The 19,491-nt window shown below is 36.7% G+C and overlaps 1 protein-coding gene across 1 annotated transcript in view; it reads right to left on the bottom strand.

Moving 5' to 3' along the window:
- The window catches only part of DOCK3 (dedicator of cytokinesis 3), a 212,502-nt gene that overhangs the window by 122,976 nt on the left and 70,035 nt on the right, over positions 1 to 19,491 (bottom strand). Inside the window, exons 8-10 of the mRNA XM_086470656.1 lie at positions 13,617 to 13,701; positions 4,269 to 4,310; positions 2,873 to 3,027 (exon numbers count right to left, since the gene is read on the bottom strand). Of these exons, the coding sequence (XP_086326782.1) occupies positions 2,873 to 3,027; positions 4,269 to 4,310; positions 13,617 to 13,701 (282 nt within the window). The remainder of the gene's footprint in view (positions 1 to 2,872; positions 3,028 to 4,268; positions 4,311 to 13,616; positions 13,702 to 19,491) is intronic.

The following is a 19,491-nucleotide window of genomic DNA, read 5'->3' as shown; positions in this document are numbered from 1 at the left end:
TTTAACCGAAGAATATGCAATACAGACTGTTGTTGTCGCCATATATTTAATCCTTCCTTCATATTGAAGCAATTTGCTTTTGCGCTCTTCAACAGTATTGTAAAGGAACTGTCAACTCTCAAATTTCTTTCCTCCATATCAGTTTACCTATCTTTCTTTAATGTTTATGGACACCTGCCTTGTTGAAGTTCACCATCTTTACATTAACATTTTCTATTTTTCCTTTTCTAGTTACCATAAACTCTATCATTTCATGATCATTCATCCCAAGGTACTTCTCACAATGGGGCTGTACTTCCCCATTGGCCTTAATCAAAACTAGATTAATTTTCTCATTGTTTTCTGCTAACTTCTACATGGCAAACAAACTCAGGTATTAAAATTTAGTAACAAAGACTAATGTCTTTTTAATGTAAAAATATGGGACAATTTTGCAACAAAAAGTCCCAAATACTTTAAAACATACAAATAAGGCTTTAATCCCTTTCGGTCCAAGCCATTACCTAACACTCAGATTGACAGGCTGTTTCTGTTGTGGGCTGAAACAAGTTGTTGAGGCAGACGTTCATCAACCCAGTTCCATTTACTTACAAGTATTTCTTTTTATAATTCTGACAGAGTAAAAATTAAGTCACTTCTTCCTTTTTTACCTCTAGGTCTTATTCGTCTGATAGCAGCATTGTTATTCTTGTATCTTATATCTCCCATTGCCATCTTTTGTCTGCTTCTAATTTTTAGACAGCATAAACCATTAAACATGGTATGGTACCATATTTGTATTCAGACCCTGGGAGTACATCTCAAACTGTATTCCAGCTGCTGATTGCTAACCCATAATTGGTACATGCTATTACTTCAGCTCTTGAAAAACAGTGGAACTTTCACTGATTCTTCACTTAACCGGACCGGAAAATAACTATTGAGACCAACAGGTTCAATGAGGTTTGTAATCTAGTACATGTCCAAAGCATTAACACTGAAAGCCAGTCAACCTCCAGTGTGAACTGTGTTGGTAAGAAAATTATCAACCTTGAAATCATTTCAGAAAAGTCAGTTTGTCCTTTCCATCTAGAAGGCAGTGTGCAGAAACTTTGCTTGTTTTTTTTTACCTTAATGTACTATTTCCTGAGGCATACAGAAGAGGAAAAAAAACTTAATCTTTTAAAGTAGATATAAAAACAACGTTCTACGTCTGTTGCAGTGTGTTGGCCTGTTTTCTGTTTTAAATTTCTTTTCAAAAACAGAGCTCAGCTTCATTACACATTTCTTCCCCACCCCTCTTTGGGATGTAAGAAAATCTAAAAATTAGGCTGTTTTCACTGCAGTGGAATACTCAGGCATCGTATGAAAAGCTAAGTAATAACAACTGTTTGCACATGAAAGCATTATTACATATATTTAAATTGCCTGAACCACTCTTTGTACTTTTTCCTATTATAACTACTATTTTCTTTCATCACTGGCCAAACCCCTTCTTAAGGCTTTCCCACTCAATGTTTACATGCTAGGCAAACTGCAGCCCAAGACAATTCATCTCCTTTTTCAAGCCATTTCTGAGGCCTTCCACAGCCATGGCAGCAGCTTGTCCCTTCCTCTTCCCTGAAGCTTTCCTCATCTGAATAATTTGACATTTTACTCTTTTGTGGTATGAACTAACTAATTGTGAGCTGTGTTCTTTTAATTTGACATTTGCAACTTTTCCTCTTAATGGCTATTTTCTGTTAATTCTCTCAATAATTACAGGCATGTCCTCCTAACTACTCTAAAACAAGCACTTCTCACTCAGTGGGGTGAAATAAACATGACGCAGTATCAGATTAGGCATTCTTGCCATATTCTGCAAAATGATCTTTAAGTTGCCTAACCAAACAGTAGCAGGCACATATTTATAAGATGCAATCAAGTCATTACAGCTTTGTAATATAGACTACTTTTTTAGTGAGGTGTATTCTGAAGAGCTACAAAATTGTTATCACACTACTCTGAACTTTCTTGGATAAACATTATTCACATAATAATGTTTTTCCAAAGAGAGGAAAGAATAGCTGGGGGTGCTTCCCTCCATTTGGAACAAAACTAAATGTAATTTGCTGAAAGCTAGGACATTTTGACCACGGTAACGTAGCCTGTGCCCTTCAGGACAGGCCTTTCAAAACTCAAAAAACCCCACAAACATGCTGTACTTCAGATCAGACCAAGCTACACTTACTCAGTTTCCAAGACACAATGCATATGCTGCAATACTCTTCTATATATGCTGATTTTTAAAAAAATACTCTTGTAAAGAAACAATGCAGCACATTTCATATTTGCTAACACTAGTACCAATTACCAAAACGTACTGAGCAGCAAGTTGTCCAGCCTAGACACAGGGATGAATACGAATACTTCAGTTTATATTGATAGCAACAGAGTAATATAAACAAGCTATACTGTTAACAGGCCTGTAAGGCAAGTAGTGGATGACAGTTCACGAGCCTCAAGTCAGCACCCAAACACACAGTCCTCTCTTCAGAACAGTTAAATGGTGTGGCCCTGCCATTATTAGTACTTCTTAAACAAGAGCCCTAAGACAGCAGCTACTAAACACTAAGACCTTCAGTAATGCGTGGAGGTCAACTCAGACACCTAAACAAAATTCAAGTATTCTGTGCCTTTAATGCTTTGCTTATGTGTAAGCACTAAATTTCATATACAATGATTAGTATTACTGATATTCTCATGTACACATTGCAGGGCAGTCAACTTATAATTTATCAGCTTTCTCCTTCCAGCTGTGTCACAAGAATAGCTCACATGTTTTTCACCAATGTATTTGCTTTGTTGATAATTTTTTACTAGGAAGCTTTTTAGTTATTTGATACAGTCCTACCTGATCTGCTTGCCTTCTCGAACATCGTACAAAGAAAAGAAGACATCTGTGTCTTCTCCAATTGTATTGTAGGTGAAGCTCTTTAGACTGAGGAAGAAGTGATGAGGCACTGGCATACGGCAAGCTTCCCCATGTCGCTGACGAATTGTATCCACCTGATTAAAAACAATTAAAATGATTTTTAGTTCTTCACGTGACCAACTTGATAATTTTAACTGAGATTCTGCTCTTCTTTCCCCATTAAGTAAAAGCTTAATCTCGAATATATTGTACCTTAGAGATACATGACAGATTAAGTCTTCTTCCTCTATCTTTTCAACTTTTAATTTGAACAGTTTGAGAAACTGTAATAACCAAGTGAAATACAAGATGTAAGGTTTATGCATTTAAAATCTATTTTTATCAAGTAAACCAAGTCAATTCTATTTCTCAAATATTGTCTTGATTCTGGTACTGAAAATAAACTATAATAAGATGGTGCTAGGGTGGTTCTTGACTATTTTCATTTAAAGCAGATGGACTTCAAAGCATTTTTAAGAATAAGATTTGTTATATTATTTCTTTCCAGCAGCTGCAATCCATTTTTGTAGGACATTCAGAACCAGGCTTTACAGGCTAATAAGCCGTCTATGTATAACGAAATCTTCAACACAGGTTGATAAGACGAGCAACAAAAAAGTCAAATAGCAGAAAGGTTTACATTTTGACTCGGTGTATCAAGAGCTAGTTACAACAGTGAAATTTGGGGTGGTAAAAAAAAAGAAGTATAAATAGAAATAAAAATATTCTTTAATTTTTATAGCCCTTTATATCCATTGTATGCTGATCTTAATAAACAGGCTGCATGAATACCCTAAGCTCACTAGGCTAGTCTCCTCTGAATGAGTAGACAGGTACATATTAACAATCTTAACATTTTCAGACTTTCAACCCAGACTTGTACTAGCTTAAAAAAACAGAACTTAAGATGAATTTTGTTCTGGATTTTATATTAAATCCAAGTAAATCTTCATCCTTTAAAGAAAAGTACCTGTGGAAGCACAGTTTGCCTGGAAAGATTAGACCCAGATTCCATGACCAGCAAAGGATTACAGAATTATTACAGAAAGGGTATGTGAAAAAGAAGCCTACTGAGCCATGGGTTAGCAGGTAGAAACACGACTCAGATGGGCAGACTGCTATCACTACAGAAGCTGATCTTTTAAGAATGTTAGTCAGAGCTAAGGAAAAGAGGGCTAAATGGAAGTTGAAGAAGCACCTTAGTCAGTGAATTAGCTGGGGATCTTTTGAGGAAGTGTTCTATGGGTACGGACTTCCGCAATAATCTCCATCATACCTTTGCAGACATTATCAAACACTTAAAGACAACAAAGATTCGTATGTAGATGTTGTTTACCTGCGATGTGCTCTGCTGGACACTGTGTCTACTTGACAAATGCTGTGGAGATAGAGAATAGTAGAATTGTAAACTTTTTGAAAGTAAGAAATATTTACATTATATCTGTGTAGCATTAGAATAGCAACTTGAAAATATGACTGTTCAAGATTATTACCAGATCTTTTTTCACAGTATATCATCACTCACTAGACCACTAGCTTTCCTAAAGGCTTTTCTCAGTTAAGTGTTTCTTAGCCAAGCTACTTGAATTTACAGGTGGTATTTACCTTAGCTTTTAACATAAATGGCTGTTATAAGCTAGACAGAATTTCCAAGATTGTAAAAGTATTTCTTTTTGAAAAGTCCATCAGCCTATACCATACAATCTATGTGTTCTCTTGCTAAACAGGAGGATACCTCACCACTAATCCTCATCTACCAGTACGCTATGAAAAGATGCATTTGTTAAAAAACACAGACATCTAGGAAGAAGGATGGATTTTAGACTTCGTTTAAACATGTTGCTCTGATCAGAAAATGAAACCTGATAACTGGTTAAAGACTCTTCCACAATTTCAGCTGGCCAACACCTGTAAAGAATCATCAGTATAAAGACCTACATCTCCAAAACAGAACTCGGAGAATGATCCTGTATTTAAAGCCCTTTATGTTAGGAGATGTTATAATCAGAAAATGGACTGCAAGTCTCACTGAATCAATTTAATCTCCAAAAGTATAGTTAAATACTAATCTAAATTGATAAGGTTTCAGAAAGCTTTAGAAACCATATCATTAATGATTCTGCCACACCTGTTTACATACATTCATCTTAACATTAGCATTTTAAACTGAAATATTAACATTAACACTACCACATGTTAATAAGTATTCTATTCATTCGCTCCCGTCTCTATCCTTTCATTACACACTCAACATCTTATTCTGACCAAACACACACATTCTGTAGCAGGACCAGCATGATCCGTTGATAACCTCATAGCTTCAATACACACGAATGTAAAAGATAGTCCACAAAATGCATTCAGCAATACTTTTTCCAAACCATGCCACATACAGAATAAAAATAAGACTTTTTTTACCACTTGTTCTGTCTTCCACACAGAACAGAAACAAGACTTTTTACCACAAAAGGAGATATAATCTTCACAATGAGATGAAATCAAGACAATATTAAGTTAAATGGTGCATTTTGACACCTGTTTACGTTCACAGTTATAAAAATGTCCTTTTTCACACTTTGAAAAGAAGAAATAATGATCTCCAGCTCCATTGTTTGTCTAACCACTGCACTGTCCTCTGAATGTTAAAACCCTCTAAGTTTAAGTGGCCAAGTTGCCTATTTAATCTTTTTTTGTCACCTGCAACCACTCAGAATCAGCTGGCATAGAAAAGACAAGTTGTTTAAGCTGCTCAAGGTATCCTGGCTTCTTTTGACTAAAATTCATCTCTAAATCCAAGTAAGAAAGTAGGAGATAAAACTCAAGCAACAGAAATATGAGAGATGGTCTGAATAGCCAGTTTCCTCAGCAAACACAGCTGCTTATAGAGTGCACATTCAAGTAAATCTGTAACTATAAATGGCCAAAAATCAGGTTTTAAATTTTTCACAATCAAAAGACTAGATTTCACTAACTCTCTGCTTTTATGCTTCAAGACCGCACGATTACAATGTAGATGACCACTGACTGAGTTTATTTTACATACCCTTGCCTCTGCTTAGGTGAAGTGCTCAAAGTGTACGTGCTCTCTTGGAAGCCATTTCTAGGTACATAAACGACAGCGTGACTGAAAATAGCCAACATGGATTTACAAAGGGTAAATCACGCTTTATCAGCCTTGTTGCCCTCTAGGGTAAAATGACCAGATCTGTAGATGAGGGAAGACTTGTAGCTGTTGTCTATCTTGACTTCAAGCAAGGCCTTCACCACAGTCTTCCACAGCATCCTTGTACCCGAATCGTGAAGTTACACCTGGATGGGTAGACTAACCATATTGGTAAAACCCCCAACAAACAGTTGGATTGTCAGGCTCAAAAGGTAGTTGTTGATAGCATGTATTCTTCAGAGGTCTATCCTGAGACTGATGTAGTCTAATAAATTCACAGACAATCCTAAATTAGGGACAGCAGTCAAGGTACTCAAGGAGGAGGCCTCCATTCAGAGGGGTCCAGGCAATTCAGAGGAATTGGTTAAAAGGAACCTCATGAAATACAGCAAGGACAAATACAACAAGTCCTGCACCTGGGACAGGCTAATCCTTCCACGGTATAGGCTGGGAATTGACTGGCAGGGTCCTGCTAAACAGCAAGCCAAACATAATTCAGGAGAGCACTCCGGCAGCAAGGATGTTTAACAATGTATTGTTTCTAGTAACACGAATGTGCCAGTAGTTTGAGAACTATGTTTATTCCTTTTTACTCAGCATTAAGTAAACTACATCTGAAATACCGCACCCCATTCAGCAAAAGACCACCAAAGCAGCTGGGAGTCTGAGCACACAGTGTATGAGAACAAATGGAGGGAATGAATCTTTTTTAGTCTGCAGAAGGTTTGGAAGTGACCTGATGGCCTTCCAATAACTACAAAGTTACCACCAAGATGACCCAGACAGGCTCTTTATACAGCTGCACATTAGGAGGACAAAATACTGTGGTCGTAAACTACAACATGGGATATCCCAGCTTTCTAACAAGGAAAAAAAATAACCCCATCAGGCAGTCAAGCATTAGAGCAGGGACCCAATCTTTTTCCTTGAACAATTTCATGATCCAACTGGACAAAGCTCTGAGCAGCCTGGTCTGAATCCAGTATTGACCTTGCACTAAGTAGCAAGTTTGATTAGATCTCCCCTGAGGCCCCTTCCAACCTGAAAAGCCTTCCACGGTAATATAAAAATAGGACTATTAAGAATTTATCAATCTTCCTTCTAGAAAAAAAAAGGATCAGTTTTACCTTTATTTTTCTTCAAAGACAGTTGCCTGTTAAGGTTGTGCAACCTTTAACAGATAAGATGATCCATTTCAGTGTATCTTTCTTCATCAAATTGCTTTCTGATGCTTAAACTGAATCCTTGTCATTGCAACCTAGGCCCACTGACTCGTCTTATCCATCATTAACATGAAAAGCTTAATTAATTCAGCTCATGATTCCGTTATAATACTCAAATCTCCTCCAAACCCACCAAAACTTGTAGCGCCCCAACCTGTACTTCAGAAGTAACAATTGACTGCAGAAGTTAAAACCTTGCATTTATGATTCTCATTTGTATCCTACACTTCTCAGACAATTTCTTCAATTTCCGTCCATTATTTGGAATTCTGATCCTTTCCTCCCATGTACTACTACTTCTAACTTGGCGGTATTTGCATATTTAGTAAGCATACTCCCTATTTCATCATCCAGTCATTAATGAAACATGAAGCACTACAAAATGGAGGATGACCACAAGAAATTAGGCTGATTCATCCCTCCTCCTATTTTACCAAATTATTGACAACCATTCTTCAGCAATTTTTTTTTAGCATGGGTTTTCTAATTAGCTTTGTATTTACTTTACAGTAATTTCATCTAGAACTAACGACCTTAGGAGATTTTCAATTAAAAAACCAATTAAAATCTTTACGAAAATCTAAATATGGCATCAGCTGCTTTGCCTCTATCCTCTAGACTCATTTACATTCTGGAAGTAAACTGGAACTTTAAAAAATTGCTTATTCTGAACAAGTTCACATTCACTATTACCTCCCTGTTGCAAATAATTGGATATTCCCCCCCCCCGCCCCGTTCCAGCATTTTTTACAGGGAAAGAATGATTACTAGCGCCTCCTCCTCAATCACCCTTTTTAAGGGTGTAAAGTATGCTTGCTCTTTGCTGGTATTGTGGAACCTTACCCAACTTCCCAATTATTATCACTAACATGTCTGATATGGCTTCTCTATATACATCCCAAATAAAATGTATATAGTTCCAGATCCCCTGGAACTACTTTATAACACATGCCACACCCCCTCACCCCCCCACTTCAGGTGCGACTCCTTTCCCTTGTTAGTGATTTGACACAGTTTACCACCTTCCAGAGCTTGAGAAGGATGAAGAAGACATCAAGTGTCACGTTATTTTCTTGCATTATGTGCCACTTGGTTTCCCTCAGTATAAACACTTTTCTTTAGTTTCCCAGTTATCACCAATTTAGTCATATAAAACTCTTTCTTGACACAATTGAGAATCTTTGCTTGCTATATCTTAATTTGTGCTTTGCCTTCCTAATTTTTCTATTTACCCATTTTTGCTATTCTATTATACTTTTTTATACTTCTGTTCTGCTATACTTACTTTTGGTAGTCTTAACTTCCCTTTCTTTCACTCTAGTGACTGAAGGCAAGGAAGAATTCTTAACTTATTCAACCTGGTCTCTTAGTCAATACCTTGTGGTTTTCTTTATAATTTACTGAAAGAGATATTGATTCTCCTTACCTCTTTTTTCCCCCCCTCATCAAACATGCTTCTCATGATATCTTATCTACCAATGTTAGTTTTTATTGTTGTTTTTCCTCCCTCCTTTCCTAACAATGGTTCGTAAGTGAATCCTATCATTACCAAGTCAGTCTCAAAACAAACTGCTTTCTATCTTCAAATTCTCAACTGACTTCTTACTAGGGTTTAGAACCAAATGTACACAAATCTGTCCTCTGACAATCTGCTTTGTTAAACAAACAAACAAAAATCACAAAGATTTCATGAGCTCCTGCACAGTTTGTGTCCAGTTGGTTTCCTGTTCTAGCAGAGTTTTGAGCAACTGAAGTCTCTATTTTCAAGTTTTATAACTACTCACTGTTACCAATCTCATTTTCCACCTGAATAAAAAATAAGCAATTATGAGGTGACGGCAGGATTAATTTGAAACTTGTCTATCTATTAGGAGCTCTGGTATACTTGCGCTATTTTTTTTCAGATAGCTGAAGGAAATGTCTAAGATCTAGCAGTAACATAGCCAACAGTTGTGCCTTTCATGAACCTCTTAAATTAAGCCTTAAGACACATACTCAATTTATAGAAAAGCTAAACATATTTAATCACCAGGTTTGAACATTTCTGATTTTTGCAAATGCCTCCAGACATGCGTGTCTTGTAATCCCTTTCACTAAGAAGTGCCATCCAAGTGTTTCTGACATTCTGCTGGACCTGTGTTGCTAAATCACAACTTCAATCTAGTGGCAACTCCAGCACTGAGCTCTGTGGCAGAATTCTACCAACCTATTTTCCCACAACTTCAAAAGTAATGTAAATTGTTCCATCATCTTAGTGAAAATCACGAACATTGTCTTAAGGAAAAGGCAATTTGGTTTCTTTCAGGAGTAGTGCAACGATTTCTGACAAATCCTGTGCATCCTGAAGCCACTAATATTTAGCTTCATGAGTAACCTGGAGAAACAGGATGTACAAGGCCTCAAAGCACAACAGTTCTGACAGAGCTGAATACAGTAGTCATACAGCAGTCACAAACATACTTAGGAATGAAAACTGAGAGCCAAAAAAGATGTTCAAATTTTAAAATTTAAAATTTCATAAGAAAAGTAATGCTAAGTCTAATAACTGTATAAAATGCCTGAATTTGTTGTCACAGATAGTAAAATCTAATGTGTTACCTCACCCATTGTTGTGCTAATACAAGACTCTATAGTACACTTAACGTTCTACAATACTGCAAACATGAAAAAGTAATTGGGCTCTCAGAACTACTCCCACAAGATTATTTTACAACATAAAACCTCATTGCTTATTTGAGAGCCCATTAAGTATTTTGCCAGGAGTAAGGAGGATTCTCTCCCTGCATTTTTGTTAAATAACAAAACCAAATTAAAAAAAACCCAACTCTAAACCAACAAAAAACTACCAATACCCACCTCCTCCAGTTTCTGCCAAATTCAAATTTAAGTTAAAAAATGTACAGGTTTGTACATCATACTGTTTTGGTTCCTGAAATTGCCTTCTGACTAGGAACTAGATGTAACTGGACATCACTGTCTTCCTCAATCTACAAACTAAAGCAACAGTGTAGTGTGAACTGACTAACGGTCATGTACTGATCCCAGCACAAATCTAAGCAGCAAATGGTGCTGTGGATATTTTTTTCAGGACTAAGATGGGTGACAGAATCAGACTACTCTGACAATAAAATATTAGCTATCTGCTGTACTACAAGTATTCAGAGTAAAAAACCCTGCAGAATTAAACACAGAGTAATAAAGCAAACCTGTTAGCAACTTATCTTGCATTCTCTGAGTCATTACTGATTTAATGTTGTACTGAGTTATTTCTATACTGTATTTAAAGGAAAACTCTGCTGTAATAGCACCAAACTCTCCTCAGACTATGGCAAATCAGGAGCAAACATTAAAAATTACTACTATAGTGTGATGTACTTTGGTTTTCTTATGTAACAATTTTTATTTCTTTCCACAAAATCCACTGTTATATGGTACAAATAATTCAAAACAGCAACAGCATATAGCCTGTTTACAAAACATGCCTTTGTTTTAGGGGGAAGTACATCTTGCATATCAAGAAACTCCACCTAAACCCAGACCTATCACTCCCTAATTTTAGATAGCTGAGAGCCAAAAGCATTTTAAAATAGGAAAATAAGTTCACTAGAAGTGAGTGAAACTGTAACAGTATTTATGTAGAAAACCCACTATTTTCTTTGGAAGATAATTGCTGGCGTTTGTTTTATTTTGGTTTGATTTTTTTTTCTTTTTTTAATAAAGTAGCATCTCAGGAAAGGTCTTCATTCACTTTCTGCTGAACATTACATGCTGTTTCTCCCTTTACAGTTACATAATGACCCAAACCAAAAAGTTAACTGTATTACATAGTCCTAACAAAGAAAAATCCGAACACAGTTAAACTGTGAAATGCATTAGTGGCTTTACAGTTCATTAACGGCACAATTCACATTCTGAAACAACTTTGACTTTGCTATGTACTAATATGACTCTACTAGTGACTAATAATGATAGCATTTGGAACTCACCGCAATGAAGGAATTTCACTACTTTTCCTGAAAATCCTAACATTCTCATTCAAATGCATCACATGTGTTTCCTAAGGAAGACTGACACACAACAGAGACGGCCTCAATGTTCAAGGATTAGTTTTGCTTAAATTCACTTATTCACTGATCTCCCCACTTCCTCCCCTTTTCTGTGAGCTCAAAAATCTTTGAAACAGGACAAAGATGTTTATTATCTATGCAATTCGTAGAAGCACACTTTTACTTAAGTACTATTCATCTGCATACTCTCCTGAAAGAATCAAATAGTGGCTCTCATAGACTTTCTGGACTCACACAAACTGTTGATGGACTCCAGGCTCAAGAAGCTTTAATAAACAGAAGTATGCTGATCAACCCTAGATCCTACAACAGGAAGCAGTTCTTTTTCTCCCAGCAAGTTAATAATCGCTCTTCAAAGTAATGATCAAGTAACCCAAAAGCATGACAATCTAGACTGCTTCATTATATATCAATAACATTTGCCAGGACATATGCCTGGCTTACAGTGCTTTCAAACAAATAGACCTCTGCAAGATATCACCACAGTTAATGTCTGGAGCTTCCAAGATTTGTATTATTTCCCATCTGACAGAATTCAACAGTACACTTGCAAAAAGCAGTGGCAAACTGCCGATTATGTAATGTAACATCTGCAGAATACACGCAGGAACCAGAGGTCTAGAAAACCTGACCTATGAAGAAAAACTGAAAGAAATGGGATTCTTTAGCCTAAGGAAGAAAAGGCTGAATGGGACTCAACAAGTCTTCAAGTACATAGAGGCTGGTGCAAACAGGCAGGAGTAATCTGTTACTCTGTGGACAAGACAGGAAGATGTGAAGCTTGACATGCAGTGAGAAATCTCTAGGTTTAAGACCATGTCCTGGGTTACAGTGTAAAATGTGCCAAAAGAAAAAATATATTCTATTACCATCTTCAGGAGCTGTTGAGACCAGGTGGGGCGGTGCTCCCTGCCTCCCCCCTCTGGACTATCTCCTGTTCATGGGCACAACAATGCCTTATCGCCTGACCCATCGGTAACTCGCTCCTGGGCTATCTCCTGTTAATGGCCCATCAAGGAACTGCCTCACGACTCCCCATCCCATTGTGAGATGCTCCGCCCGGGGAGAAGGAGCCAAGCAGTCCATGCCAAATAAAAACGGAGATTTTGAACACCCTAGCAGCCTTTCTTCCACTGGATTCCCAGAGGAGCTTTTCCCCCCACTGGAGTTCCAGAGGACGAGAGCTACCTGCCTACCACTGGACCTTCGGAGGAAGACCAGACTCTTTTACCTGATTGCTGCTTCCACAGAACTACACCCATCACTTCAGGAGGACTGCAGCCAGCATCTTATCGGACTGCTACTGCCACCCTAACAGGGTGTCAGGTTGTATTCCTGACTCTGTCAGTGTAAACCAGTGGGTTGTTTGTTTTTCCCTGCCTTGTGTTATATATATATATATATATTAGTAAAGAACTGTTATTCCTATTCCCCATATCTTTGCCTGAAGGCCCGTTAATTTCAGAATTATAATAGTTTGGAGGGAAGGGGGTTGCACTCTCCATTTCAAGGGAGGCTCCTGCCTTCCTCCACAGACACCTGTCTTTTCAAACCAAGACAGACCACCATTAATAAGACTTCCAGATTGTAAGAACAGCGACCTGAGCAAAAAGATTGCCTGTATACGCTGTGGAGTTTTAACAACTGGAGATTTTTAGGAACAGAGTAGAAACTGTTCATAAATGCCAGAGACAGTGGATCCTGACGTTAAGCAAGCAAATGGACTGGATGGACTCTTAAGATTTTCCAGCCCTCCTTTTCTTTAATTCTACAAACAAATGAAAAGAAGATTATTGCTACTTCATTTAATGCTAGCATATCAATTTTAGCAACAAAGACCAAAGTTTAAGAGGATTCCCATGAGCTGTATATGATGGATCTGGTTTTTTAGAACTTCTTTTGCTGCTTCTGAAACAATAGATTTTAAAAACAAGAACATTGCAGGAAGAAATAACATTCAAAGTTACCTTCTCCAGTTTTCATACCATGTTACTTTGTTAATTGAAATTAAAGTGTATATAAGCATGCCATTTCTGAAAGAAAGTTGGTTCAGTCTTACTAAACTCAGGTTACTAGAGACACTGACTATTCTGGTGGTTAAGGTGCAAATGAGAAAGACATTCAGCTTACATTATTCTAATCAAGAAAATACGTAAGAAAAAGAATAAAAACTTTTCCCCTTCTTTCCCTCCCAAAGTGAAAACTTGAAGGATCTCCCACAGATTTCTTACCATTTTATAAAGATCTGAAACACTGATCTGATCTGAATCCACAACCTCAAAGTCCTTCCGAGGAACTAAATCTAAGCCCAAATGTCTGCAAAAGAGAAGGAAGGAACAATGGTAAGTATAATACATTAGTGTTTACTGTTACCTACTACGTGTGCTTACTTAAGGGCAATAACACAAGAAATTCTAAACTACTTAAGTCTCTTTGCAATGGTCAATCACTAAACAGACAATCCTTCTAAATAAAATCAAATGCAAACATCAAACAAAATCTCACTGTGAACTTGCTACTTTTTGTTCAGACTTCAGCGGAACTATAGCAATTAATGCTACTTGAAGATTTTGGCCAATACGTTGGTGCAGTATCCAGAACAAGTTAATTTCATATATGGAAATGTAGTAGGCAAATAAAGTCAGTACTCTGGTTTCTGCTGCAGTATTTGAGTACATTTCTTGTCTATGTAATAAAAAAGTTCCATTTCCTGTTCAAGTGTGCAAATCCATACTGAGCCTTGGGAAACCGCTTCGAAATTCCTGGTGTTCATGCAACTAACCCCCCAACTTTATCACTACATAAACAACATATTTTTTAATAATAAACAGTAACTGCAATATCAACAAGAATTTTAATCTGTATTTGGAACACACATACAAAAAAACCTTTTCATTTGAACTGAAATAATATTTTGGCTCAAATCAAATACATAAACTATTCTTAAAAAAAAAGTGTACCAGTGCAAAGAAGATGACTAGTTAAGAAATACTGTAGTATAGGCTGCAGTCTAGGTCACAGCTGCAAGTGACTAGTAGACAAAATAAGGTATTCTGCATCCAGACAAATAAATGAACAACTATTAACAATTAATTATTAGTTGTAGACCGCAGAACAAGACAATCTAAAACTTGTCAAAAACCAACTTTCGCTCTGTAGATCTTCAGGTTCTGAGGCATAAAGAGTTTGAACATTACAATAAAAGGCTATTCAAAACACACACATTAGGAGTAAAATTAAAGAAACACACGAATGAACCATTTTCCTGCTTTCATCTTACGTGACTTTGATACTTGATTTACAGGTATTTTACACTGAAATTCTTAATAGTCTTAAAGAAAAAAAAAAACTCAGAAGAGGTGCTCTCAAGGACTACCTTTGCATTCCTTCTGTACTAACTATGAAAGAAAAGCAAGTCAATTTAATTTTGTAATCCAAGCATGAAACATTCTGCACGGGCTTGCGCCTGACAGCAAATGAAAAATTTTATTTGAAAAAACCTCTCAGGTACCGCAGAATAATTGTATGGTGCAATAAACAGAAGTCTCTAGGCAACACAGTGTCTCCTGAGCACTTAATTTAAAACAGCAGCAAGGAAGAACCAGTGGTTTGCATGAAGCCCAGTTACCTTTGCTGATCACTCTACTTTTAATCATTTCCCATAAGTTTCTCAACTCCGCAATTCTATTTGAATCTTTGTTTCATCAGGTTTTCCTTCTTTAATTATATCCCTAAACCATCACATCTCAAAAATACAGCTTAAGCCTAGTCCACTTGACGGCAAACAACTGTTAGGCAGTACTATAATTGCCATTAAAATAGTGTACTGAAAAACTAGAATTTCCACATTCTTAGTTCTTTGCCAAAATAACTTATATTTTCAATAGAAAAAGGAACAACTTTCCTCCTTCAATGCAGTTTTCATGCCAAATATAAAGTTTCTAAACTTTAAGGCTAAATGGTGCAAGTGATGGTTATGCAGCTATCACATGCTTTGTTTGACTAAACCTATCAAATGCAAGTTATCTGTGGCCCAAGACCAGTATCTGAAAACTGCAGCTGCAACAATGAAAATTACTGTATTTATTTATCAAATGAAAAGTTTAAAATAAGAATGCACCAGGTAATCCTTAGCTGCAGCAGCCATTTGAGCCTACTTATAATAAAAAGTCCAAAAATACAATAGAAAAAAAATAGTAACAGGTAAAAATAGTAATATGCAGAGTCCACTTCAAAGTTTTTAAAAAAGTTAATGCTCATCACATTCATCCACAAAAGTTTTCATGAACCTGAAGATCAAAACTACCTCCAAAATATCCTGTCATTCACATGAGTATACACACATACCCCTGAAGTACATTCTTATTCCTCCTCAACATACAGATAGTAACAAATGATTCCCTAAGAACATTATCAAAACCACTTGTAAGTTCATTACAGTTCCAATGCAGTTACAAAGCACTATCAAAGTTTTACAGAAAAAACTGCAAAGCTAATAATAGCCTGATTCTGTTCTGTTCTCATAATTTCAACTCTCTAGAGAACTGAAGTCAAACAGTGGTTGGACTCATATTCAATATATGACAAAAGTATTATCTTAATATTATGTTCAATACAACTGCAGTAGGACCCCTGTGAAATTTATCTGATATCCTATTTTTAGTTAAATCCCTTAATACCATGGATTTCCAGCCCAAAAGATTCTCATTCTCTAATACTATGTTAATCCTGCACAATACTTGATCCCAGCAAATAAAGGTATCTTTTGCTTTAGCACTAACATGCTGTCACTTACTATGCAGGTGGAAGTTCAGGTTTACGCATTTAATTTGTATCAATTATATTTTGTCTATTTTATCACATATTTTGTGAAGGACTGACCTGATAATGTCCTGGGCTGCAACAAAAGCAGCGTGGCCAGCAGGACGAGGGAACTGATTCTGCCCCTCTGCTCCGCTCTGGTGACACCCCACCTGCAGTGCTGCATTTCAGTTTGAGACCATTACCGTTACTGAAGAGGGCAGATTTAGTTAGATATTAAGAAGAAATTCTTCACATGAGGGTGGTGAGACACTGGCACAGGTTGCCCAGAGCAGCTGTGGCTGCCCCCTCCCCGGCAGTGTTCAAGGCCAGGTTGGATGGGGCTTGGAGCAACCTGGTCTGGTGGAAGGTCCCTGCCCATGGCAGGGGGCTTGGAGCTGGATGATCTTTAAGGTCCCTTCCAACCCAAACCATACTGTGATTCTATGAAATACTGAGGGAATACAAGACCACCAGCTGCCAAGCAGTATTTCTCCAAAACATAGTGTGCATAAAAATTAGATGATGTCCTGTTTTGTTTATTTGAAAGTTCCTCTGTCTCCACAATACTTTATTTTACAAGCATATTCATGTGCTTTTTTTTTCCTGCCCTAACATTGAACTGCCTTTCAAAAATATTTCCCAAGTATACCTACAAAATATCACCAAGCCTATCAATTATCTCTGGATAGCATATGCCTGGGATAACTCCAGCTGACATTCAGATATTCTTCCTCTCTACACAGAAGTCTATAATTTTCCTTGGGGGGGGGGGGGGGGGGGCGCGGGGCAGGGCGGGGCATGTTAAATTCCATGACCCAAAGTCTCTAGATACTTTTCTCTCAAGTAACATGAAGTCAAGCCAATATTTTTAACACTGAAAGGGATGAACATACAATTCTTCTTCAGGTTAACTGAGCTTCTAGAGAAAACCAACTTCATTTTAACAGTAACTTCAAAGAATTATCCTAATTTCTAATATTTTCATTTATTTATAGTACAAGTGCTACACCATTTAGATTTCACAAAACCACAAGTCATAACAACTCTTCCTAGAAGAATCTTGTAGAAACATGTCATTTGAAAAAATGTCTTTAAGATGCACATGCAATCTTGAAAAACAGACTGGGAGAACTCATCACATCTCTAGAGTGTACAAGATCTTATCCCCTTCGCTCTAAAAATGTGCACTTTACCTTGACTCTTTCCAGCTTTAATTTTGCAGCCTCCAATTTTCCTTGTATTCCTTCTCTCATTATATCAAACCCACATTTAATATAAGTCGTATTTCTCTTGCACAAATACACTTGTAAAGGCGGTGAAGGGAAAGCAAATGATCATGACAGCGACTCACAAGCTATGTGCAGACTTTTAAAAAAAGACTTTGGAGGAAACACAGTACAGAAATCCATGGAAAACAAAATACCTGAAAGACATCTTTGTGAAAATTAAGACTGTGCTAATACAACTTGAAAATCTGACAGAATTACTTTATTTTGTATACAAATAAACTGCAGGTGCTGTAATCTATAAAGAAATTAGTGAAGCACTGATGTAATGCTACACAGGAAATTATTTCTTAAAATGAAGATGATGAGATGAAAGTAAGTAATCTTAGTAAGGAATTGATTAAAGGGAATGGCTGCAAATACTTCTAAGCATAGAAGTATCAGACTACAGAGAAAGGTTATTAAGGTTTTCCTCAAAGGCTGACATCCAAGGGAGCTCCTTAAAGTTTTAATCCCTATTCAATCATTACCACAAGTATATTCAGGAGAAGGAAATAATAGTATATATTTAGACAGAAATGGCAACTATTCTTTCTGCAACCTTCTTAAAGGCATTTCGTTATCGTTTCAACTATTCACTCCTATTTTGACCATCTTTGATGCAACAATGACAACTACTGTAATAAGAATTTCTTTAATCCTGAAACTGATTTCCAGATACTATAACCTCATATGTACATTTAATATGTACTTTAAGCCAATTGTTGCAACACTAACAGGAAGTGATTATTATTCCATTTACATCAAGAAAAATATGACAAGAGGGTAAGTCACCCAAAGTCCAAAAATTGTCTTCTAAGGATGTGAGCACTGAAATTTAGGACTTCTTGAGTTTTAAGGCTAAGCTTACTTCATTGGATCACACCATTCTCTCTACAGTGTTACACAAGTTAGCAGTTAGTAGGTACTAACATTGCAACTGCCACTGGCTTTCTGACTGCAATTTTGAGGTAAGAAAGACGATGACTTTGAAACAGCATTTCATTTTATTTGTATGACAGTGTGAAAGATTCATTTCTAACATTTTTTTCCCCGTTTTTTTTTTAAATGCTCATTTGCAACTTTTGGCTACCTGTGGATCTTTCAGTGCAGAATTTATGGTAACTATTTGGAAGACTTCTTTTAATGCAATGATTTTAATATGTTATATGAAAAATATACACCTTTGACTGAAAAGTAACATGCACCTACAAACTCATCCTGTTTATGGCTTTTATCTGTCCAAAATCTCAAAGTATTGGTCACTCCCTCTCCTCTACTCTGTTTCTGAGCCTAAGCATAAAGTATCTATCCCACATTTACAGGAAAGGAAGTGTCTTCCCTCAGTATAAAAGGGAAAGTGATTGTGCTCAGAAACTTGGTTGCTTTCTATTAATCTCCTGACAGATATCATATTAATCTGAAAGGATCAATCCTGAAGATTATTTGAGATGACCTCTGATTTTCAAGTTAAAGTACTTCGAAGAAATCTTCATCCCTTTTTGGTAAATAAGGTATGCACATACTGCTGCAATTCATTTTCTGCACGGGAGCAGAAGCAGGGGATTCATATTTGAAACAGAAGCTCTGTAAGGCAGATTCCTTCATCTGGTATTTTGATGTAAAAGGACTCTAGAATGAAACAGGGTTTTTGTTAGTAAAAAACTTTGAATGAGATGAAGAACTGCTGATTTCACTTCATAACATGGTTTAAAGTAAGATGATTAATTGCAGACTTCAGGTTTACAATCTTTGTTCTGCTCCACAACTTTTTCCTTGTCATTTGCAGGCCATTGGATGCTTCCATAAGCATCTCAGATTTCAGTAGACCAATATTCTAATAAAATGTGTCAGAGCAAGACATTTAAAAAACCAAACAAGTATTTGTAATATTCTGTATAAAACCTAGCAAGATATGCAGGAAAAGAGACAGTATATGAGATTTTAGCTGTGCAAAAATACACTGAAGGATGCTTAAAACTGAAAGTCGGAAACCATTAAGATGCTTATCTGAAGGCAGTAAATTCTGCTTTTTTGA

Source organism: Leptosomus discolor, chromosome 9 (assembly GCF_034619465.1).
Source record: "Leptosomus discolor isolate bLepDis1 chromosome 9, bLepDis1.hap2, whole genome shotgun sequence".
NCBI classification, from domain to species: domain Eukaryota; kingdom Metazoa; phylum Chordata; class Aves; order Leptosomiformes; family Leptosomidae; genus Leptosomus; species Leptosomus discolor.
This window is presented reverse-complemented; position numbering and strand designations above follow the sequence as displayed.